General features: G+C 57.0%; 1 protein-coding gene across 1 annotated transcript; it reads right to left on the bottom strand.

The window, feature by feature from the left end:
- Nucleotides 1-492: 492 nt before the first annotated feature.
- On the bottom strand, nt 493-22,914 carry RUSC2 (RUN and SH3 domain containing 2). The gene is made up of 11 exons (XM_056848061.1): nt 21,023-22,914; nt 16,419-17,162; nt 13,886-14,047; nt 12,536-12,679; nt 7,516-7,592; nt 6,233-6,407; nt 5,600-5,705; nt 4,656-4,702; nt 2,763-3,648; nt 2,406-2,594; nt 493-686 (listed from the first exon to the last, which is right to left on the bottom strand). Exons 1-11 carry the CDS (start codon nt 22,905-22,907, stop codon nt 506-508), a joined length of 4,596 nt encoding a protein of 1,531 aa, XP_056704039.1. The 5' UTR covers nt 22,908-22,914; the 3' UTR covers nt 493-505.
- Nucleotides 22,915-24,392: the final 1,478 nt, after the last annotated feature.

The following is a 24,392-nucleotide window of genomic DNA, read 5'->3' as shown; positions in this document are numbered from 1 at the left end:
GGGCTGCACACGGGCCTCCACGGCAATGTCATGTTAATACACGTTAGCATGGGGTTCTGGAGCAGGGCTCCCAGCAACCAGCAGGGGAGAGGCCCACGCCTGCTCACACGGATGGAAGAGGAGCAAGGCATGCTGGGGACTGTAGTTGGACACGAGCTGCCCCGTCAGACCTCAGCAGGGCACCCCCGTCCTGCCCCGGCTGCCTTCGTCCCATCAACTCAAAGTTTATGTCGGATGATGGCTGGAGATGGAGCTGGTAGAGGGGAGAAAGAGGGCGCCACAAGGTGCCGGGTGGAGCGAGAGAGAGCATGCATGGTGATGCCCAGCAACAGGGCGTCCCTGCCCGCCCCCAAGGAGCTGGACAGTGGAGAGGGCACGGCAAGTCAGCAACACCTACAGAGTCCAGGTCAGCGAGGGGACAAGGGAGAAGGTGTGTCTTGTCTGCCACTGTCCTGCTGGGCAGAGTGCATGGGCCTGTGCTTCTGGGGCAGAGCGCCCCGCCCCGTCAATAGTCCTCGTCTTCCATGTGCGTGACGTACATGATGGGCACCAGCCCGCTCTCCGCTCCTCGGCTGCACCGCAACCAGTCAGCGTCCACCTTGCCCGACACTCGCAAGATGTCTCCCTTCTTGAAGCTCAGCTGCCCGGCCTCCGTGGCGATGTGGTGGCAAAGGGCCTTCACCTCACTGGGGAAGAGGAACAGGAAGAAATGAGGGCCCCGGCAGGCTCTGCCAGGCACAGTGGCTAGATTGGCTGCCCACGACATGGCAGAGCCAGGCCCAGTCGTGGAGCAGAGCCCCACAAGCTGGCCAACCACGTTCTCTCACTCCCCTAATGGCCATTATGGTCATGGTCTTGTACAGAACTACGGTGTCAGGCCCCATTTGGAACACTGTCCCATTCTGGTTGCCATAACTCAGAAGGGACATTGCAGAGATGGGGAAAGTGCAGAAGAGGGCAGCCGAGGGGCTGGAGCACCTTTCCTATGAGGAAAGGCTGGAGAGCCAGGGTGGCGTAGCAGCTAAGAGTGACAGACGCTAATTTGGTGAACCAGGTTGGTCTCCCCTCCCCTCCACATGAAGCCAGATGGGTGACCTTGGGCCCATCACAGTTCTCTCTGAACTCTCTCAGCCCAACCTTCCTCACAAGGTGTCTGATGCCCCAGAAGGTTGGACCAGAAGCAATGGGTTGAAGTTAAATCAAAAGAGTTTCCGTCTAGACATTAGGAAGAATTTTCTAACAGAGCAGTTCCTCAGTGGAACAGGCTTCCTTGGGAGGTGGTCAGCTCTCCTTTCCTGGAGGCTAGATGGCCATCTGTCAGCGATGCTGATTCTATGACCTTAGGCAGATTATGAGAGGGCGGGCACCTTGGCCATCTTCTGGGCATGGAGTAGGGGTCACTGGAGGTGTGTGTGGGGGAGGTAGTTGTGAATTTCCTGCATTGTGCAGGAGGTTGGACTAGATGACCCTGGTGGTACCTTCCAACTCTATGATTCTACGTTGTGGGGAGGGGAAAGAAGGGTGATTGTAAGCCACTTTGAGACTCCTTAAAGGTAGAGAAAAAAGGTAGACTCAATAAAGGAAGCCATGGCCCTCAGTTTGCAAGACCTGAGCAAGGCTGTCAAGGACAGGACATTTTGGAGGACACTGATTCATAGGGTCGCCATGAGTCGGAAGCGACTTGACGGCACTTAACACACACATAAAACTAACTTTTCTTCTACTGTGGGACTTTTCAGGTTATGAAAAAGAAGGGTGAGGGGACACCTGACAGAGGCTTATCATATTATATGTGGGGCGGATAAAGGGAGCTTCTCCCCCCTCTCCCATAACACTAGAACTTGGGGGCACCCAATGACGTTGATGGGCAACAGGCCCAGGACAGGCCAAAGAAAACACTCCTTTACTCAATGAGGAGTTAAACCATGGAATTTCCTGCAAGTGGGAGTAGAGAGAGCCACGAGCACAGGTAGCTTGGAAAGGGGTTACACAGACCCATGGCCCATCGGTGGCTACTAGGCCCCTGAATGCCAACGTTGGGAGGCAGAGTCAGGGGAAGTTCCCTCCAGAGGAACTGGTTGGCTGCTGTGTGAGGCAGGATGCGGGCCCAGGTGGACCCTCACTGGCCTGGCCCAGCAGGGCTCTTCTGACATCCTCCGACCCGCTGCCTTTCGCTCCCAGGGCTCAGCATCCAGAGGAGTCCATGCTGAAGCCCCACCCCTCCCCAGAACCTCTCTTTGCGCCACACGGCTGGTTCTCAACCCTGCTGCTCCCTGTTGGGCATTCCACCTGCAGCCAGACTTGTGGCTAACACCTCAGGTGCATGTTTGAGCCTCACCACAAGCCTGGCAGAAAAGCCAAGCGGCTGGCAACTGAGCCCAGGCGTCCTGGCCTGACTCACTCACCAGGGTGTCTCCGGGGAGATGCTCCTCTCCGGCGGCTGCTGCTTGGGGCAGGAAGAAGTGCAGTCTGCTGGCAACCTCTCAGGCTCCGAGGCCGCCTCCTTCCACATGCCAGCCCCCACGGTCTGGACCATCAGCTGGAACATGGACCGGTCCAGGCTCAGCCAGCCAGATGGCATCCTGGGAAGGAGGCTGCCGAGGTCAAGCAAGAAGTTAACCTCAGCGGTGTCCCTCGGACTACGAGCTTCTCCCTCCCCAGAACCCCTCCCTGTCCAAAGGCACCAGGGGCCTCTGAGAGCACCCCCATGCGAGGCCTTCAAGCCGCCCCCCCAAGTCCAGGGACCCCTCCCCCAGCTCTACCTGTTGGTCTGCCTGGGCTCCCTGGCGACCTTCCGGGAGCCAAAGAGGTGCCCCCACTTGGGCTGGCTGCTGTCAGGGCTGCCGGCTTCACTCTGCCCCGGCCCCCCCTGCCTTGGGGACGGCCCCCGTTCTTTCTCCTTGGTGCGCTTCAGTTCGGTGAGCACCACGTCTGGCGGGCTGCCCATCCAGAAGGGGCGGCTCTTCTCCTTCGCCTCTTCGTTGGCCGAGGGCTGGGGCTCCCGCGTTGGTTTCGGGGCTGCCTCCACTCGGGGTGCCTCATCGACGGGTCCCTCCGTGATGGGGCACGCCTCAGCCCCTTCCACCACCCCTTCCCTTGGGGGAGGCCCCTTTCTGGCCTTGGCCTGCGGCTTGGCAGCCGCCCCCGTGCCCACCTTCTTCTTCCGCTCGTAGCGGATGAGACGAGAGCCTTCAGCTGCTGACCCTTCAATGTAGACCTGGGAGCTCTGCATGAGCTGGTACCACCAGCTGGCCTGCTTGTCCTTCCTCTGCTCCGAGGTGGCCTCCTGGCGCTCCGCCCCCTCCTCCCTCCCGCTGCCTCCGCAGGGGGCCCCCACACCCTTGAGGTGGGCCTCCGCCTGGCCCTGCTCGGCCGCCCAGCTCCGCTGGCCACCGCTGCCCCGGGTCCTCATCAGCTGCAGGGTGGAGTGGGCCGACAGCACCAGGCCCTGCTGGGTGCGGAGCAGCTCCTTGCGCTCCTGCTGCTCCTGGCCCATCTGCAGCAGGCGGTGCTCAAAGAGGAGGTCCAGGCTGAAGGGCAGCAGGGAGAGGGGCTGGAGCAACAGCAGCACCTCCTCGAAGAGGCCCTGGCACACGCCGTGCGACAGCGGCAGGAAGCCCACCGGCTGGTAGTGCGCCTGGACAATGTCTGTGGGGAGGACAGCACCCGCGTCAGCCCCCGCTCCAGAACTCCCCACACGATGCCCCCTACCCCTCCCTCCGGGCACCAAGAAACACCCCCACCTGGCCCTCCCCAACCACTGCTTTAGTTTGATGCTCACTCACAGGCGACATCGCTCTGGGCAAGCCTCGAATCACGCCTCACTTCTGTGCTGGGCTGCAGCAGAAGGGCTGGGCTCGAGTCTAGCTAGCCAAAACTCCCTTGCCTGGAATTCTTGTTGGCCTTTAAGGTGACACGGGGCTTGAATCTTGCTCCTCATTTCCAGACTCTCTTAGGGCCAAAGGGCACGTTGTGACTTCTGATGGGTGGCGCGCGGGTTCCTCAACCTGACTGTGAATCAGTCGGTCGCACGTCACCCTGGGGGAAAATGAGTTCCCAGCAGGGTGACATACATGAGTGAGTGACTCAGAGTCACGGTGGGGAACCGCCGGCCCACCCCTCGGAAACTGTGGAGTGCAGCTTGGCCCTGGCGAGGGTTTGCAGAATGAGAGAGATCGCAAGGAGTCCATCTTTCTTTTCTGCTGCCACAGAGATGCCAAACCTCACCCACCCACCCAGAATTTAAGGATCAACAGCCAAAGGGCTCCTTCTTCCCCCTTCATCCCACCCACCAGGTCCTGGTGCCCATTCCACCTGGCAGGACGCCCTGGGATTTCCAGTCCCCCTGGACTATGGCAAGGGACTGACTGGAGCCAAGCCACAGACTTGGGCGGGGCGGGGGGGAGCTCCAGCTTTCTCACTTCTTGCCATGGGTCAGCACTTTACACCAGGCACAGCTGCCATGCAAGATCCACCATCAGTCCCCGGAAAACTGTTTGCCACCCCACCCACAAAGGAAGTCGCAGGTAACTGAGCTTTTCTACTAGGTGGTGGGGGGAGTTTTCTCCAGCTTCCCTCTTCCAAATGCTTATCAGCTGCAGACACCTGCTGCTGCCGCCGCCTCCCCCACTTCCAGCCCAGCCAGCTGTTCCTACCTTCATGGTTGTAGAGATGATTAAACCAGAATTCCAGTGACCGAATGCTGTGGAAGAAGAAAGCAGGAGGAGGCAGTGAGGCAGGGCACTGAGCGCGAACAGAGCCCAGTGCTGCATCACACACACCCCAGGCTGCCTGCCCCGTCTTTCCCCAGCCCTCCCTCCAAGGGGCTCCAGGGAAGCACACGGGGACCTCCCTTCTTTAGTTTGATCATTGCAACAGCCCTGTGAGGTAGTCTGGCAGATGGGGAGAGGGTGACTGGCCCAGGGCCGCCAAGGCTGACTGGGGGTTGGAACCCGTGTCTCCCAGATTCTCCCTTGACACCAGGCCCTCAGGGCAGAAGAACGTGTGAGTGGAAAGGAGAAACGGGTCTGAAACGTGGCTCCACCCCCACCTCCCCATGGAGACGCAGTGTCCCCGTCCCCCCGCACATGCCTTGTGGCGCTTCCCACGTGCCTAATTCAGAAGATGCTGGGATTCCCCTTGGGTGAAGTGACCAGAGCGCCCACAGTTCCAAAAAGGGGCAAACAACACCCCTCCACCCCCAAGGCCCTCTTCGGTTGGAAAAACAGTGCAGGGGGTTTGTGTGAAGCCCCTTGTCCTTGCGCTGTGGACCCAATCCGAATCGGACCCTTGCAGCACTTAGAATCACAGGGGTTTCAACTGGAAAGGCTGCTGCCAGCAGGGAAAATGTGGCCAAGAGCGCACAGTTCCCTAAGGCCTTCAATGCACTGAAGTGAACATTGATCTCTGTCTGTCACAGGCAACTGGTGTGTGGGGGGGTTAGCTTCGTCTTCCTCCTCCCTATCTAGGTATAGAACATGAGCCTCCGGTGAGCCTGAAAGGGGGGGGATACTCCCAGCACTGGGTCACCACACTTGCACTGATTGGCAGAGCCCCCCCCCCAAACCCTTGCCCTGAGAGGGGTTGATCCGCTGCTTACTTGAGGAGACCCAAGATGAAGGCATTGAAGCGCATGGTGTGGCTGGTGAGCTCCGGGTACTGGCTGACCTTGCTGTACAGGCCGTGCAGGACTTTGGTGGAGGGGCCTACAGAGGAGGAGGCAGAGGGTCAGGGGAGGGTCTGGGAAGGAACAGCCCCCCCCCCAAGAGACCAGGTTCCTCCTAGCCCCCTCCCCCAGTTGCCATCAGTCAGTGTTAAAGTTCAGAGGGCAGCTCTGACTCTCGCCTGAGACATCTCATAAGGGTTCGGTCACCCAAATGGCAACAAGAGTCCGGGGGAACCAGGCCTCAGCCCCCCACCCAACACATTTGCACCCGAAAGCCCACCTGGCCCAAATCTATCCTCATGCTGGTTCTGCTCACCCCTCTGTCTCCTCTGCTTGTGCCTCAGTTTTTTAAAATAAAGCCCTGATGGTCCTTTCGGGTCAAGCAGAGACAAGCAGGCTGCACAATGTGCCCCGTCAGAGCAACCTGCGGATTCCGGGGGGGGGGGGGAGGCTTGCCTGTTTCGCACACAGGCCTTGCTGTAGCCACCACAAACAAGGGGGGGCAGTGTCATTGTCACGGCAGAGACCCCAGGGCGGCAGCTCAAGAGCCGCCGGGCTGCTCCGTACCCAGCTGCGTGGAGGCCTCCACCACGCTCCAGGGGACGTTGCGCCTCTGGCCGACGATCACGTCCAGCACGTAGGCCTTCAGCCCGTCGCTCAGGACGTCACGGATGGCCGGACACAGGTACTTCAGGATGAGGTGTCCCACGTTGGGGCTCACTGAACTGTTCCCCAGCTTGGCCTGGAAAGGGGGCGGGAATGAGAGCATGTCACGGCCCAGGCATCCCGGGCGCGGGTCCTCGGCCTCGATCCGGTGCAAACCCGTCCCCTGGCTGGCTGCATCTTGGGGGAGGGCTGGGGGGGCAGAGATTGCCAGGACAGGCGCCTTCTAGCCCCCACCCCCACCTCTCCTGCCCTGCCCGACACCTTGTCCAGGAAGGGGGACTGAGGCACGGCTGGGAGGCATCACCCCCACCCCACTGCATTCCAAACACAGGAAGTGACATCACAGAGACTGGCAGCAGGCGGTGGTACCTGGCTCCCAGTATGCAGGGCACGGAGGCTGAAGGGGGCAGTCTCAGGGGAGGGCAGCGCTTTCTGGCATGTTCAAGCAGATCCTGGCCCTGACAGGCCCCTCCCGCGACTGACCCCTTCTACAGTGCTTTCCGTTTGCAAGCAACAGCCTTGCAATGTAGGCCACTCCTGTTTCTCTTTCACAGACAGCCCAAGATCAGACAAGCAGGCCAGGCCATACGGGGGTCCCTGAACACCCCACCCCCCTGGCCCCAGAGCCATTGGAACTGGCCTGGAACTCAGCTCAGTCCAGGCCAAACCGCAAGGCCGAGGGCCAAAGAGACACACAGCTCCGCCAGGCATCCGGGGTTGCTATAAATAAACAGGGAGGAAGACCTGACTGGGGCCGGCAGCCAGCCTGAGCCACAGGTCAGGGTCATCGCAGACGGGCCTTTCCAGGAACTGGGGAGGGGGGTATGCGTTGGGAACATGCCGGCCCCCTCACCCACATAGCCAAAGGCATCCCCTGCTGGCAGCCGGGGAGGGGGCGGTAACCCTCTCCTGAGTTCTGCAGATTTGGGGCAGGGAGGCCCCCACCCAGAACATAGCATCTAGTTTGCAGATCCAAATAAATCCACCCACAGAAGGCTGTCCCGGCGGAGGGTCCCTTCCTGCCCGGGGGTACGGCCGAGGTCAGCCCCGGCAACTCATGCAGCAACTCATGAGGTCAGCCCCGGCAACTCATGAAGCGAAAGGGGAGACAGACACAAGCCTCCCCCCTCCCCCGGGAAGGGGCCGACAATCCCCCCCCCCACGACTCCCCATTCCCCGCTCACCTTCACCCCGGGGTCTCTGCTGGTGCCAAAATGTGCCACTATCAGGTCCACGGCCGTGTTGATGGCCTTGACCAGACCTGGAAGACAAGGGCAAGCGCAGAACTGAGAGCCCGAGGCGGAGGGGGGGGCAAACCCCCCGCCTCCCCAAGCAGGGGAAGAAGCTGCCCTCTTGCCCTGCCAAAAAGGGGGCTGCTTCCAACAGGCAGCACGCAGCTGGCAGAAGAGAGCGGCCAGATTCTGTGCCCTTAGGCAGATGATGAGAGGGAGGCAGAGGCGGATCTACTGTGAAACTAATGAAGCTTAAGCTTCAGGGGCCCCAATCCTGGACGGGCCTCGAAGCAACTTTTTTTTAATGAGTGAATTTCTCAGCAAAATCGATGGAGTTTTTTAGTGATAGAATCATAAGGCAATGGGTTGAAGTACTTAATATTGACTTTAGAATATACTCTAATACTAGGCTGACCATACGTACCATTTTGAATGGGACAGTCCCGTTTTTGTCATATTTCCTGGCTGTCCCATCTTTTAAATTAAAATGTCAATTTTGTCCCATTTTGAATAAACCAAGCCAGTTTTGTTGCCTCACCCTTACCATGCAGCTTTATTTTACACTTGGAAGGAAAAGGCACAGCTTTCCAGTTATGGGTGGAAGCAAAACGTGGCCCGTCAATCAACACGTTCCCACCCGCTGTGCTGTTGCGAGCCTCTGAAGCCGCATGCCAAAAAATGCACAAGGTTTGCCTTCCCCTGCCCTCTGGCCACCGGGATCATTCACTAGTTTCTGAGAGTGGGTGAAAGCAAGGAGGTGAAGCCGGGATGCACTAATAGGAATGACGGGCTAGCCGATTAGAAACAATGGGAGAGGCTGCACAGCCCACTGAAGATAATGGGAGCCTGGATTGCCAATTGGCTTGCATGAGCTCCATTGAAATACATTACAGCACAAAAAGAGTTGCAAAGAAAATGTGGAATGGATTTTCCAGTAAGATCCTTAAACCCAGATACACTACTCTGGGACTGGAATGACAGCCCATGGGACTAGAACAAGTGTTCTGGGACCAGAATGACAGCCCCTGGGGTGAGCAGAAGTGTTCTGGAACTGGATTGACAGCCCCAGGGGTGGAATGACAGCCCCTGGGACAAACAGAAGTGTTCTGGGACTGGAATGACAGCCCCCCCCCCCAGTGGAATGACAGCCCCTGGGACTAGCAGAAGTGTTCTGGGACTGGTGGAATACGTGGGGCACAAAATGCCTTGGCTACACCAGCAGTTTTAGTTGTAGTTTTCCACGTTGAGGTGCCTAATTCTGCTGTTACTTGAACATTCAGAACACAGTTGATCATGTTCCATGTTCTGCTTCAAATTCCTTATTGCACATAAGAAGAACATTAGAAAAGCCATGCTGGATCAGACCAAGGCCAGTCCAGCAGTCTGTTCACACAATGGCCAACTAGGTACCTCTAGGAAACCCACAAACAAGATGATGCAGCAGTATTCTCCTGCCTGTGTTCCAATGCACCTAATATAATAGGCATGCTCATCTGATCCTGGAGAGAATAGGTATACATCATGACCAGTATCCATTTTAACTAATAGCCATGAATACCCCTCTCCTCCATGAACACGTCCCCTCTTAAAGCCTTCCAAGTTGGCAGCCATCACCCCATCCTGGGGCAGGGAGTTCCACAATTTAACTGTGCATTGTGTGAAGAAATACTTCCTTTTATCAGTTTTGAATCTCTCACCCTCCAGCTTCAGCAGATGACCCCACGTCCTAGTATTGAGAGGGAGAAAAGCTTCTCCCTATCCACTCTCCCTGTACTTCATGTCCTTTACAGACCTCTGTCCTGTCTCCCCCTTAACTGCCTTCTTTTTAAGCCAAACAGCCCTAAGCGTTTTAACTGCTTCTCATAGGGCAGTTGCTCTAGTCCCCTGATCATTTCGGTCGCTCTTTTCTGCACTTTCTCAAGCTCTGCAATATCCTTTCTTAGGTGTGGTGACCAGAACTGTACACAGGAGTCCAAGTGTAGTCTCACCATAGATTTGTACAAGGGCAGTATGATATCAGCAGTGCATTAATATTTATCATGTTGCTGTAAAATTATATAAAAGTATTACAGTTAAATACTTTTATTTACTAGAGTGGATATTTCCTATATTTTCCTATTGCACATTATTTTTCTGAATATGGCATCCATGTACTTGTGTTCCTATTGCTGTATAGTTGGGACATATTGAGAAAACATGGCCCCAGGAGCATTAAAAATATTTTCATTTAAGCTCTTGGTTTGAGAAATATAGTGATTAGCTAAAACAACTAAAATATAGTGAAATGTTGTATGTAGTATAAAATAACAGTATTATTTTTAAATTTCTCAATTTGATTTTAGCCAGTCCCCCTCTACGTCTACCTAAATTTTTGTATGGGTTCTGTCACTGAAGAAGCTCAATATGTTCGGGTAATAAAACTTTTTTTTTATCATCTTGCTTTTTCATGATTACAGAATATTACATAACCCCTGTCCCGTTTTTGCCATCCCAATGTCCCGCTTTTGTCTCAAGGAAATATGGTCAGCCTATCTAATACCCATTTCACATGGCCTCAAAATGTCCCTGTAATTGGTCAAGTTTCAAAATTTTCTTGATAGGCTAGAGCCAATCAGAACCATAAAAAGACATCTGAATTCTCAATTCAGGCTGCATTCGTCTCGCTTGTACATTTGTACATTTTAAATGTACATTTGTCTCGCCTGTACATTTTAACACCTACTTTAGCCCTCTGATGACCCCCTCTCTATTATTATTATTTATTAGTTAAATTTGTAGCCCACCCTCATTCCTGGTCAAAGACAGGCTCGGGGTGGGTGTCATGATCCTAGTCCTCAAGTGCAGCCTACATTCCCTAGGGAGACCTATATTAAAGCAGTTACCAGGCCTACATCTCCCAGGTACTCTCTGGGCCTTGTGTTTGGTGGAAGAGGATTTGGAGGGAAGGCTCGGGCCAATCAAGGGTAAGAGAGTGGTGCCTGGGGAGAAGGAATAAATTGTCTTGCCTGAAAAGAGAGGGGGTTCACTCCTAGGGAGCAGGGCTGGGGAGAGGCTGCTGCAGACGGAGGGATCCCTCCTCCAGGAAGGGGCGAGTTAGCCTGAGGCCCAGTGCCAGGAGAGGGCTAGGGACAGTAAAGATAGATGTGTTAGGGTTTTTATTTGTTTGAGTGCCTGCCTTTACTGGTTTTGTCATCCTATTGTGGCTTGAGTTATCATTATTATTAGACCTTTTTAATAAACTGTTTGTTACTCTGCCCTGGGTCCTCATGCCTCATTTGGTCACCTAGAAAGTATACCCTGTTGGAAGAAGCAGCAGCCAGGGGCAGGGAGGGTGCTCTGGGCCTTCTTGAATTAGGCTTACACCAGAGTGGTGGCAGCTACTGAAGATCCCCATTCCTCTCTCTTACCTGACAGCAGGTAACAACAATAATAATAAAATCATATATATCTAAAATTCATAAGTAATCAATAAAATTCATAAAACCATTCAATACAGTTAACAAGATGGTACTCATATAATTACAGGGCCATTGGAGGCCCAGCCAAGCAGCCAAATCCTCATATCAGAAGCCCCATGGGAGAGGAGAGGGAGGCCAGTAACGATGACAACCTGTGGTTGCCCTCAATTGTAGGCCTGGTGGAATAGCTGTTTTACAGGCCCTGCAGAACTTCCATAGGGCCCTGATGTTACTTGGAAGAACATTCCATCAGGCTGGGGCCAGGGCCTTGTTGGATGTTGCCCTATTGTTGCTGGTTGCGAAGAGGCCCCCATAACAGTTCAAGCTTCAGGGCCCCAAAAATGTAGATCCGCCACTGGAGGGAGGGCATCTTGGCCATCTTCTGGTCACTGTGGGCGTGTGGAGGGGGGAGGTAGTTGTGAATTTCCTGCATTGTGCAGGGGGTTGGACTTGATGACCCTGGTGGTCCCTTCCAACTCTATGATTCTAAGATGGGGTTGCCAACCTCCGAGTGGTGGCTGGAGATCTCCTGCTATTCCCACCGATCTCCAGCCGATAGAGATCAATCCCCCTGGAGAAAATGGCCGCTTTGGCCATTGGACTCTATGGCGTTGAAACCCCTCCCCGAACCCCGCCCTCCTCAGGCCCCCCCCCCAAAACCTCCCACCGGTGGCGAAGGGGGACCTGGCAACCCCATGGCCAGAGTTTGCAGCGTGCCCGCTGTCCTCAGCCACTCCCTTGGGACGCGCCAAGAGCCAGTCACAGCTGTAGGCCCAGGTGCCAGGTGTGAGGCCAGCGCTGCCCTTGCAGGAAGGGCCTGGCAACTGGCGGCAGGTTTGGGGGTGGGTGGGGGGGGCACCCCAGGAGAAAAATCGAAAAGGAAAACAAGGTCTTGTCCACTTATAGGAAGTCCCAACCATAGAGTTCCTGGTGATTCCTAGAGCTACCCTTGTCACTCCTGGGTAGCTCTAGGAATCGCCAGGAACTCTGTGGTCAGTACTTCCTGTAAGTAGACGAGGACGTGTTTTCCTTTTTGATTCTTCTCCCCAAGACGACTGCCCCCCCCCCCGCCCACCTGGGGGGGGGCAAAGGCCACCATTACCTGGCGGTCCCCCACCACCCATGGGCAAGAGGGGACCCCGCGCACAGCCCCCTCCTGGAACACGGGCCCTCGCCCTCCCCACACGCCTCGCTCCCCCTGTGGCCTCTTCCTCCTCCTCCTCGCTGCTAACGGGGCCAGAGCTCAGCGGGCAGGGCACAGACGGGCACGCAGGAGGCCCCACGCGCAGTGCCCGCCACTCCAGTAAGAAGGGTCCCTGGCAAGGGAGCCACTTTTGCCTGAGACCCCCCCCCCCAACAGCTCAAGAGCCTTCCAGAGGGGCCGCCCCTGGGGCTCCGCCTGCTTTGAAGGGCTCTGAGTGGGACCCTGGCCCAAATGAAGCCTCCGCCCCCCCCCAAACCGGCCTGCGGGCGACCCCTCTGCTTGCTCCGCGGCTGCAGTGCAAAGGACTCACCCTTCTTCTGCAGCAGATCGATGGAGACGGACTCCGTGTTTCCATCCGGCGACAGGCAGAATTCCGCGGGGGGCTTTTCGGCCAGGGAGAAATAGTCCGGGAAGAAGTCAGAATAGTTGAGCGGCAGCGGCTTTGCGGACTGCCCTGCAGGGGTCAGCGAGAAAGGGTGGGGGGGTGTCAGAACTGGTTCCTGGGTGACGCAGAATTCAGCTTCAGTGGGGGGGGGGGGCCTCTGCGCACCTTTGCCTGGCCCTCCCTTCCCAGGGGGGAGGAGAAAGTCTAGCCCACCTGCCATGGGTGGGGTGGGGGACCGGCTCTCTCAGGCAGCGTCGCCTCCCATAGCCCAGGGCCCAATTTGTACATCTTACACATGAGGCAAAGTCCACACGAGGCAGTTTTATCTCCAACAGCCACAACCCAGGCGTAAGACACATCCCTCCACCCGTAAAGATGCCAGGAGGACGGCTGGACTTCGCCTCCCTCCAGAGGAAAAAGCCTCGCTACAACTGAGGAAGGAGGACGGGAAGAGGAGAAGGGCCGTCCAGGGGAGAGAGAGCAGAGACAGCGCTGAGCCACGCAGAAAGAAGGGGAGAGGAAGAAAGACCCCTCACCGAGGAAAGGACAAGGAGCAGCCGGGACTCGGGAGGGAGATTCCCAAGAACACCGGGAGCCCGCTGACAGAGCCCCAACATGGTGAACTAATCAGGATGCTGGGCTAGGATCTGGGAGACCCAGGTTCAAATCCCCACTCTTACCAAGTGACCCTGAGCCAGCCACTCTCAGCCTAGCCTACCTCACAGGGTTGTTATGAGGATCAAACAGAAGAGGAGAGAGTGCTGAGCTTCTCGGAGGAAGGTGAGATAAAAAGGCACCCGCTTAAAAAAGCTAAAGCCTGCAGTGGCAACCCAGCTCAGCACCACTGTGGGGCTCGCCAGAGGAGGAGACGTCAGCACCACCACTTTGAGGGGCGGGGGTTGGTATTGTAGGTCAGGGGACACAAGGGGCCAATAGCCCCCCCCCCCCCCGTTCATCAGGTTCCTCTTCTGGGCAACCTCCAGCCCACACCATGAAGCCACCATTTTCAGTGGGACGTTGTGTACAGTGACTGCCCCTGGCCTGCACCACAGCAAGAGGAAGCGGGCGCTTCCCTTCCCTTCTGTCATCCTGCAAGGGGGGGCAGAGACCCCACCAGCTCCCCACTCCAAGTGGAGCCTCTCCCTCTCCTGGAGAGGAGGGAAGGGGCCAGAGCGGGGCCAGGGGCCGCCGCCATGGGGTTGGGGCCAGAGAGTCCTGCCTACGGTTGAGGAGCGCCCTTGAGCCTGCAGCTAGCGCATCCCGCATTCAGGGCACCTGGGAACTCAAAGATGTGGTTCCTCCAGGGCAGCCGGCCCTCCTGTCGCCTCCAGTCCAGGCTGCCCGTCAGCCCCGCCAGCCCCGAGACGCGTTCCAGCCCCAGGGGGTTTCTTCGACGATACTCCCGCCACTTGAGTGCTTGCGGAGAGAGGTGATGGGCTACGCAGCCCCCCAAGGCAAGCAAGCCACGGGGCGGAGAGACACAGGCAGAGAGAACAAGAGAGAAGGAGACAGACAAGAACAAAGGCAGCAGGTTAGTAGCAATTCCGCAAGCGTTAGCTGCACATTGGAATGGGGTGGGCGGGGGGGGCAAGGGAGGATTCCAGAACGTGGAAGGAAGAATGCTGGGGGGCAGCCCCTCAGACAGGCAGGACGCCTGGGGAACAAACCTGCCCCTCCCCAACAGCCACATAGACTCAGCAACCGGTTTATTCTTCAGGGGCCTTTCCTCCTCCCTTCAGCCAAAAATATTTGGGGGGCATTCACACGTGCAACATTTGCAGCCTCAAGGGATGCTCTGCAAGTGGGCATGGGACCGTCTGTCACCCTGAGCGCTTGTGGGCTGCCTCAGGCACCACTGTTCCCTCGAGACAGGTCGCCTGAGGGTTGTGAGGCGGGTACACGCATGCATGTGTGAGTCAGAGGTCAGTCCTGGAGCAACAATCCCGCTAGGGGACCCCTTCCCATCAGGTGACTGGTGGGGGGCACAGTGGCACGCCCCTGGGAAGTGGCATGAGGGGGCTGGGGGGGCAGGGTTTCCTCCCCGGCAGCCCACAGCTGGGACTGTGATGGGCTTCACCCATCCCCTCTATGAGCAGCTGAGACCCCCAAGGACCCTCTGCCCCACCCTCTGCCCTTCCCAGGACCCTCTGGGAGGGCCTGGCAGGCAGGACGGCGCTGGCAGATTGGAGTAGGGAGGGCCCCAAAGCCCCCAACCCAGAGAGAAGGATCTGCCCTCCCCTACTGCTGAGTGAAGAGCAGCTCTTAACCTCCCCCCCCCCATCAGAATGCAGCGGATCTTCTTTTTCTCATTCTCAAAAGCTTTTATGCCTGTGAAAAGCAGGGCCCACAACATCAGCTCTGATGCTGTCGCTCTGAGGACGTGTGTGTGTGTGGGTGGGTGGGTGTGGGTGTGGACTAGCCAGTTTGGGAGATGCTCTTTGGCTCCACCATCCCAGAGCTCAGCTGCCGATAAATGAATGTTGCCCTATGGTTGCGAGGGGGGCCCCATAACAGCTCAAGCTTGAGGGCCCCAAAAATGTAGATCCGCCACTGGAGGGAGGGCATCTTGCCATCTTCTGGTCACTGTGTGTGTGTGTGTGGGAGGTAGTTGTGAATTTCCTGCATTGTGCAGGGGGTTGGACTTGATGGCCCTGGTGGTCCCTTCCAACTCTATGATTCTATGATTCTATGAATGAGCCTGTGGATATTGTGTATTTGGATTTCCAAAAAGCTTTTGACAGAGTCCCCCACCAAAGACTGCTAAGCAAACTTCATAGTCACGGGATAAGAGGACAAGTCCTCTTCTGGATTGAGAGCTGGCTGAAAAATAGGAAGCAGAGAGTAGGAATCAATTCTCCCAATGGCGGGATGTGAGCAGTGGGGTACCTCAGGGATCTGTGTTGGGACCGGTGCTTTTCAACCTGTTTATCAATGACCTGGAGTTGGGATTAAACAGTGAAGTAGCCAAGTTTGCAGATGACACCAAATTATTTAGGGTGGTTAAAACAAAATCGGACTGTGAAGAGCTCCAGAAGGATCTCCGTATACTGGAAGGATGGGCATTAAAATGGCAAATGAGATTCAATGTGAGTAAGTGTAAAGTGATGCATACTGGGACAAAAAATCCCAACTTCACATATACACTGATGGGAGCTGTGCTGGCAGCGACAGACCAAGAAAGGGATCTTGGGGTGGTAGTGGATAGCTCAATGAAGATGTCAACCCAGTGTGCGGCTGCTGTAAAAAAGGCAAATTCCATGCTGGCCATAATTAGACGAGGAATAGAGAATAAAACTGCTGATATCATACTGCCCTTGTACAAATCTATGGTGAGACCACACTTGGAATACTGCGTACAGTTCTGGTCACCACACCTAAAAAAGGATATTACAGAGCTTGAGAAGGTGCAGAAAAGAGCAACCAAAATGATTAGGGGACTAGAGCAACTGTCCTACGAGGAGCGGTTAAGACGCTTAGAGCTGTTTAGCTTGGAAAGAAGGCGGCTGAGGGGAGACATGATAGAGGTCTATAAAATTATGCATGGTTTGGAGAGAGTGGACAGGGAGAAGTTTTTCTCCCTCTCCCATAATACTAGAACACGGGGTCATCTGCTGAAGCTGGAGGGTGAGAGATTCAAAACAGATAAAAGGAAGTATTTTTTCACACAACGCATAGTTAAATTGTGGAACTCCCTGCCCCAGGATGTGGTGATGGCTGCCAGCCTTCCAGCCCCATCAGCCACCTGCCCCATTCACTGAACGCCTGCCGAATTCTCAGAAGCGTTTCCATGGGTCAAGGGACCACTTACCATTCAGGGGGCGGGGCACTATGGGGCCCAAGGATCCAGAGCTGATGGGATCGCTGCAGCCAGCCTTCCATTTGGGGTCGGCATGTCCCCCTGCCCTGGTCAAGCTCAACCCGTCGGTCACCAAAGGAGGGAGGGAGCCGTCCTGGAGCTGATACTCTTCCGGCAGCCCGTTCTGTGGCGGCAGCGGAGGACTCTCTTTTTTGTGCACGGGATTGGCGTGGCTGCTGACTCGTGGGGCCGGGGAAGGCCTGGTGGACAAGAGGTTGGCAGAGGCAGGGCAGGACCTGCTTCGGGGAGGATGGCTCTCAGGAGTCGGGGAGCAGGAAGAGGAAGAGTCCACGTTTTGGAAGAAAGGCACATTGCTTCGCACAGGGGAGTAGCTGCCCAGAGGGGACGGGCGCGTGGTCTCCGGGACGGACTTCTTGGCGCAGCCATCGCCGAGGGAAGCAGCCCCATCTGCCGAGCGCTGCCCGGGCCCCAGGGTCCCCACCACCATGGGCTGGTCAGACGAGGTGGCGGAGGCAGAGGACTGGGAGGTGGAAGAGAGCTGCTGGCCAGCTGACCTGCTGGCTGTCGATAGGCTGTAGAGTTGCGAGAGGCTGGAGGCGAAGTGGCTGTGGAGGCCCCGCGGACCCTTGGCCTGCTTGGGGAAGTGGTGCTGGAACACGAAGGGCTGGATGGGCAGGGTGGTCGGCCGTTGGTCCTTGCTATAGCGCACCACCGACTTGCTCTCTGCGGCCCCGCCTGCAGGGGGAGGCACAGAGGGAGGGTGATTGACGGGGGCAACAGATGAGGGTCCTGGGGCCCTGCTCTGTGCCCACAGGGGGGGGGGGAGGAAGGAAAGCTGACCAAGAAACCATGGCTCTCCCTCCCTTCCTCCCCGCCACCCACTGAGGCCAAATTGAAGGAAGAGGGGCTTGCCGTGAAAAAGCCCACTGAAGATGGATGGGCGGGGGTGGCCCCCACCCACCTGGGTTCAATGTCTCTCAGCTCCCCTGCCCCACCCCGCTCTAGACTCCCTCTGCCACCAAATATTGGGACCAGAAGGGAGGGGGGGAGAAGTTGGCCCTGTCCACTTGGGCACTCTAAAGAAATAGATAGTGTAAGGTTTGTAATCAAAAAGAAAAACGGAAGAAACCTGCGCTCCATACCCAAGGGGAGAGGCCAAAGCCTGACAACCCTCAGCAAACAAAGGCCACTTGGGCAGGGAATGTGGGCAACGCCAGGCCTGGTGGGAGAAGGAGCCCAGGGATGAACCTCTGCCAGGGCTGGAGCCAGAAGCTGAGGGCAACAGAAATGGAGTATTTTCATACCGCCACTTTGAGCTTCCAGAAACCCAGCCAGCTGGAAGGTCATGTTTCCCTACCCCTTGAACTTGGCAACTGGGAGGCCGCCTGGCTGGGGCCGCCTGTGGGCCCTTTCCCACTTAGAGAGGGGCCTTGGCACAACACCCACATGGCACACACAGATGACCAAGCCCCACACACAATTCTGTGCAAATCCCTCGGGGTTCCAGCTTTCTTTGGGGACAGTCATCATCCCCCCATCAGGACAAGGCACTGAATCTGCCCCCCTGGCCTGCCATTCCCACTCCTAGGAAGGGTTTTCATCCTAGGAGACACCCCACATAGGGTTGCCAACCTCCAGGTACTAGCTGGAGATCTCCTGCTATTACAACTGATCTCCAGCCAATAGGGATCAGTTCCCCTGGAGAAAATGGCCGCTTTGGCCATTGGACTCGATGGCATTGAAGTCCCTCCCCTCCCCAAACCCCACCCTTCTCAGGCTCCACCCCCAAACCCTCCCACAGGTGGAGAAGAAGGACCTGGCAACCCTAACCCCACAGGATCCCTCTCTTTCTCCCAGCATTTAACCTGCTGTCTCCTGGGTCCTTGCTTGCAATTAGAGGCCTGGTTCCTCCTGCTGTGTGTAGCAGGGAGACAAGGGAGGAGCCCTCCCCAGAACAGCAAGTGTCCCGGCCACCGGCTGAAACACGAGAGGGCAGCTCTGTGGGGGAGGGTCACATGCTGCGCAGGCCGGGGCACAAAACAGACCTCTCCCCTTACAGCTCTTCCCCAGGCTGGGCCGCGGGCAGTGCCCTCTGCAGGCCAGCCTGCTTGTCAGGGCTTCCACAAGGCCCAACGCTTGTTGCCCTCCTTGCAGGAAAACGGACCGAATCCTAGATGCCAACCAGGCTGCTGCCAAAGGCCTGCCCAGGAAGGCACTTCAGACAGTGAAGCGGAGGAGAGAAGCTCCCGCAGGCAGCATCGAGGAGGAACAGCCCTTTGTGCCCACTGACAGCCGCGATGCCCCAAAATGGCCCAGGGGCAGAGTCTCTACTTGGCGTGCAGAAGGAGAACCCTGGTTCAATCCCCAGCATCTCAGATGCAAAGGATCAAGGACGGAGTGATGTGAGAGCGCTCCCCCCCCAAAGATCCTGGAGAGTTGCTGCCAATCGGAGGAGACAAGCCTGGCCCCAACCGAGTTGCTCTGGAAGAGGCTGCATCGCGTGGCCAAGAATAGGCTATATGCCATGGGCCCTTCCCGCCCCTGGCAATGTAATGGCAACAAAGGGGTCCCTGGACAGGAAGTGCCTGCTGCTCTCTTAGCGATAGAGATGGAGGTGGTGCCACCCAAGTTCATACACCCCTGGCATGGGTCTCTGGCTGGCCTTTGGCACCCAGAATGACCCAGGATCAGACCCAAGTGGGTGACCCTGAGTCCAGCAGCCTGATCCCAATTGCAGCCAATCAGATCCCCCCTGATCAGATACAAGTACGAGCTCTGATCCAAAAGGCACCAATTTTGCATTAATCTAACGGGCTTCCAAGCACCCTTCTTCAGAAGACCACAGAATCATAGATTGCTGAGGGAGAGACAGGCAAGCCCTGCTAGATAGAGGTGTCTTTCAGGTGACCACACCTGAGCCCCAGGCAGCTGTCACACACCCTTCCCTCCCTCTACCTCTGCAGAAGCCCCCAAGGTGAGAGGGTTAGCCAACAAGTCATGGCTCAACAAGCACAGCGAGGGTGTGGCTTCCTGTCCCAGAGATCTTGGCTGCTCTGGGTTTCTGAACCCCCAAAGCAAGGGCGCTCCGTCTCCACACCCAGAAAAGTCCATTTTAAGCTCAATGCATCTTGTGTATACAGTGAAGCACTGGGCTTCCCTGCCCCTTCAGTTCCAGGCAGGAAGAATCAGAAGGGGAAGCAACCTCCTGAGAACCAAGCAACAGCCAGGGAGGCCCCCAGAGCTGGCATCTCCTGCCCTCAGCGGCCTCTGTGGAGAGGCTGCCCTCCAGTAGAATTCCGACACCACCAACCCAAGACGACACCCTGTCCCCCTGCAGCCATCCAGCCTCACGGGCATTTCCCCCTAGGGCTGCTGCAGTAGGAGGGCTCCACGCGCAGGTGTACAGGCCTGGCTCAACTGCTTCCCTCACAGACCAGTTCCAGGGCATGGAAACTCTCCTTCCTGAGGGGTGACTGGACCAACCCACCCCAGAAACCCTTTGCAAAGCCCCATCCCCCTCACCACCACCACCACCATACAGAGCAGGGGTCCCCAGTCTCTTCGAGCCTGCGGGCACCTTTGGAATTCTGGCTGCCACAAAACAGCTGCTGCATGAGGAGGGTTGCCAGGTCCCTCTTCCCCACTGGCAGGAGCTTTTGGGGGCATGGTTGAGGGTGGTGATCATGCGCATGGAAGCATGATTACATCACTTTTGGGTTTACCCTAGAAGCTCCAAATCGCACAGGATGCTCTAGCATTCTCACCCACTCCCCAATTCTGTGGAAGCCATAGTGTTGGGGGGGGGGGAGTGCTACAGCATCCCCGTCACAATGTGGCACTTCCAGGGTAAACCCGAAAGTGGCTCAGTTGCGCCACTCTGCGACCACATGTGCGCTGGACCACCACTTTCCTGTTTGGCCTGGTTACTTGTCGGGCAACTGCCTGCCAGAACGGGGCATTTGGTAAGCCTGTGCATGAGGCGCAGCCAGCCAGGAAACGGCTGCCGCAGCTCATCTTTGGTCACATAGCCAAGGTCCTGGTATGGTGGTAGCTGCTGCTAATGCTGTTTTTAAAAATCTGCACAGCCAATCAAATCTCCACTGGCCAATCAGAAGCCTCGTCGGGCAAAAGCTCCACTTGTTCCCGCCCACTTTCAAGAAACACTTAGTGGACACCAGGAAAGGTGTCGGTGAGGGCCACAGTGGCCACAGGCGCCACATTGGGGACCCTGACACGGACAGGCCTGTCATGCCAGAGGTGGTAACCCCCCGGGGGAACAGCTGGACACTCCCCCATTCCATCTACCACAAAGCCTCCAATCAGCCGTCTCTCTGCAACCCAGTGAGCAAAGCATTGGCCTTCAATGCCGCCCTCGGGCCCAGGGCTTCTTTCTCTAGCGCCTCTCTGGAAGAGCCCCTCCCCTGACCCCAGGAGAAGCGTCCCTTCGCAAATGCCTCCCCAGCAATCCCTGTTTTGCACACAGGGGCCCAGTCCTGGCTGCCTCCCCTCTTGGGAGGGACCTCCACCCCTCCCCTCAACTAGGGCTAAGAGAGGAGCCCACGCCGGACTCTGCCTCTCCTCTGGAACAGCCTTACCATCCGCTCGGGCTCGGGTGTCCTTCTGTCCCAGGCTGCTGGCGGGATTGGCCCCAGCCTCCCCCACAGCGGAAGGAAACGGCTGCTCGGGCACCTCCCTGCCCCACAAGTCCTTTCCCGAGGTGCCCCCTCCTCGTTCGGGGCTGTGGTGGAGGGAGTGAAGCAAGGGCATGGGCGGCAGACTCTGGCTGTGCCGGCCCCGGTCTCCCAGGAAGACAGAACCATCCTTCTGGTACTCTGGGATGGGGGAGAACTCGAGGGAGGAGTCCCTGCTGGTCCGCAGCGGGGGGGAGGAGCCCGTCTTCTTCCGGCCCTTGGCCAGTTCGGCAAAGGAAGTGACCCGCTTGGGGGAGGAGCCCTGGATGACCAGGGCCGGGCTGTCACTCAGCTTCACTGGGCAGCTCATCATGCGCTCCAGTGAGCCCAGCCGGCCCGTGGGGCTCCGGTCCAAGTTGCGGTCGTAGCTGCGGGAACGCTGCCTCCCGCCGGCGAGGGTGGGAGGGGAAATGTTGACGTAAACCTGCCCCTCGATGGCGTTCTTCTCCGCCTCCCCCTGCGAACCTTCCCTGGAGTGCTCGGTGTCGCTGCTCTCCTCCAGCTGGGCCGGAGGCCTCTGGAACAGGTAGTACTCCGTGGGCTGGAGGGGGCTGCCTTTGGTGTGCTCCTCGGAGCAGCTGGTGATGGAGGAGCCGGCCGGGCTGGGAGAGGACTGGGAGGACAAGTCACAGGTGACCAGTTTGTAGTAGTTCTGGGTGGCCACCACCAGCCGCGCTTGGCTTTGGAAGCAAGCAGTGAGGTCCGAGCCCTCCGAGGTGCACGGATCGCATGGCGGCAGGTAGGAGTTGCAGTTGGCATCCAAGATAGGCGAGGACGGGTGGCGGCACCCACAGGCCTTCCCCAAGCCCTCCGGGTGGTGCGTCTTGCAGGACATCTTCGACTCCATGGGCGAGGAGTGCAAGTCCAGGTAAAAAGCCCCCGTGTCAGAGTGGCTGTCCGAGGAAGAGTCGCATGACAGATTGGCTGAGTTCAGGTTGGAATGGGCGTGGCCGTTCATCTTGTGGTAGAGGGCGCTGAAGTTCACCAGTACCCCGTCAGAGCTGTTGCAGGACGAGTCGCTGACGTAGCCCATCTGCTGGTCCAGAGGCTCAGACTGACTCGAGAGGCTGTGGCAGCGGCAGCGCTGGAGCTCAGAACTGGAGCAGCTGCACGTCCGGCTGCGAACCGCCTCCTGGCTGGGCAGCAGCTCGTCGCCGGCCCACTCCTGCTCAAAGGAGAAGCTGCAGGGGTCCCCGCGCTGGCAGCCGTACTCGTCCAGCTCCATGCAGTCTGGCGCCAGGCGGCTCTTCTTACGAGTGTCATCGCCGGCCAACTTGTCCTCTTGGCCCTCCACGACATCCAAGCGGCTGGTGGTGCTCCAGGGCCTCCCTACGGGTGCCGTGTCGTGCAGGCGGAAGGGCGGCAGGGCCGTCTCGTGCACGTGGAAGGTGGCCTTGCCGCCATGAAGGTGGAATGATTTCTGTCTTGGGTCATCTTCGTAAAGGTCCCTGGGAGTTTCGCCGTCCCCCAGCAGGAATGGGTTCTGCCGCTTGATGGCTGCAGGGGCAACTGCGTCTCGGGGTTGGCCTTCTTTGTCTTCCACCGTCTCCACCGGGGCCAGATCTGTGTCCGAAGCCTGGAGCAAGCTGCTGTAGACCAGGGAGTCGGTCTGCGAGAGGTCCCACTCCGGAAGGGAGGTGGCGCACGCTACACCCACGTCAGGTGGGCAGAAGGGGTTGGTCCGCTTGCTGGCACCGCAGCACTGTCTGTCGGGAACCTGGCAGTGCACCAGGGGAATATGATGGACAATCAGGGTTTCGCCGGTCAGCTTGGGGGGGCTATCCATCATCGGCAGAGCTCTCAATGACCCCCGCTGCTGTTGCTGCTACTGCACCCCTCCAGCTACCCATGGAAGGACAGTGGTGGGCAGGAGAGACCCCAATAGCAAAGCTCAGGAAGGCATCCGGAGACCTGGACAGAGAAAAGAAGCAACAAAAGGAGTTACCACCCTGGAAAAGGAACCATGTATTAAGAGAATGGCCTGGACTCCGGTCCTGACCCCTGCAGAAGTCTTTACAGAGCAATGGGGAGGGGGAAAGGATTTTGCAGTGAAATATCACCATGAGAAATTCTTGTAATTTTCTGACTTGTTCTTATACATGTGCCCGAAGGGAATTTATAAACACAGAGACGGTTTGAGAAACGGAGGTTGTCCCTGGTTGCCTCTCTGCAGGGCCACACTTGGGAGAAAAGGGGAACACAGATCAAGTATGAAGATTCCCCGACCCACAGGGTGAGATTTCTCTTTAAATTCACATAGAGATGCTATTTGGGTTGTGTTTAAATTAAGAATCACCTTTTATTTTGTTGTTCAACCACACAACAGACATACATAACCATATATCAACAAAACATAAAAACAGGTAAAAACCCAAAAGACAAATCAAATCAAAAAATGTAAGAGAAAAACAAAATATAAATTAAACATTTACAATTAGTATTGCATCCTTTGTTTTAGAGTTTTCCCAGTTCATGTTAGCAGCTGTCAGCTGTATATGCCTGACTTATTAAACTTCCCCTCTTTCCGTAAGGTCCCAGGACTAGACAAGAGGACAAAGCACTGAAAAGTGTGGCCGGGCAAAAGATATAAATGGATGACAAGCCCTCACTTGATGTTTTGCTCATCTAGTGCTGCATGTGCTGCCTGGCGCTGCTGGAGAAGGGTGTGCGGGTGGGGCACAAAGCATCCGCATTCCTGGTGGCTGTGGCAGGGGTACTCCTACCTGTGCCCAGTGCCCAGCACCACCAGGGCAAGGGCATGCAGGCAGTGTGGGCAGCCATTACTGCAGGTGGTGGGATAGTTTGCGAGTGGGCAGGAGAGTGATGTGCAAAGGAGTGGGGGCATGTGGGTGGCTGGGCAAGAAAAGGGGCCTGGTAGAGGGCATAGGGGGGGAGCATGAACACTTTCTGCCCAGTGCCCCCAAAGGCCTGAACCTACTTTGTCAGGTGGTCTCACAACTGGGTGTTCTCAGAAGGGAAGGGCTATACCCATGGGGGGAGAGGGTCTCACAGGTGGAGGCAACAGGGCGGGCCGCAAACAGGCTTACAATCACCTTCCCCTCCCCTCCCCACAACAGATACCCTGTGAGGTAGGTGGGGCTGAGAGCTGTGACTAGCCCAAGGTCACCCAGCTGGCTTCATGTGTAGGAGAGGGGAAACCAATCCAGGTCACCAGATTAGTATCCGCCGCTCATGTGGAGGAGTAGGGAATCGAACTCGGTCTCCAGATCAGAGTCCACCGCTCCAAACCACCGCTCTTAACCACTACACCACG

This window comes from Euleptes europaea, chromosome 4 (assembly GCF_029931775.1).
Source record: "Euleptes europaea isolate rEulEur1 chromosome 4, rEulEur1.hap1, whole genome shotgun sequence".
NCBI lineage: Eukaryota > Metazoa > Chordata > Lepidosauria > Squamata > Sphaerodactylidae > Euleptes > Euleptes europaea.
Note: the sequence above shows the minus strand (reverse complement) of the source record. Positions and strands in the feature narration are given on the sequence as shown.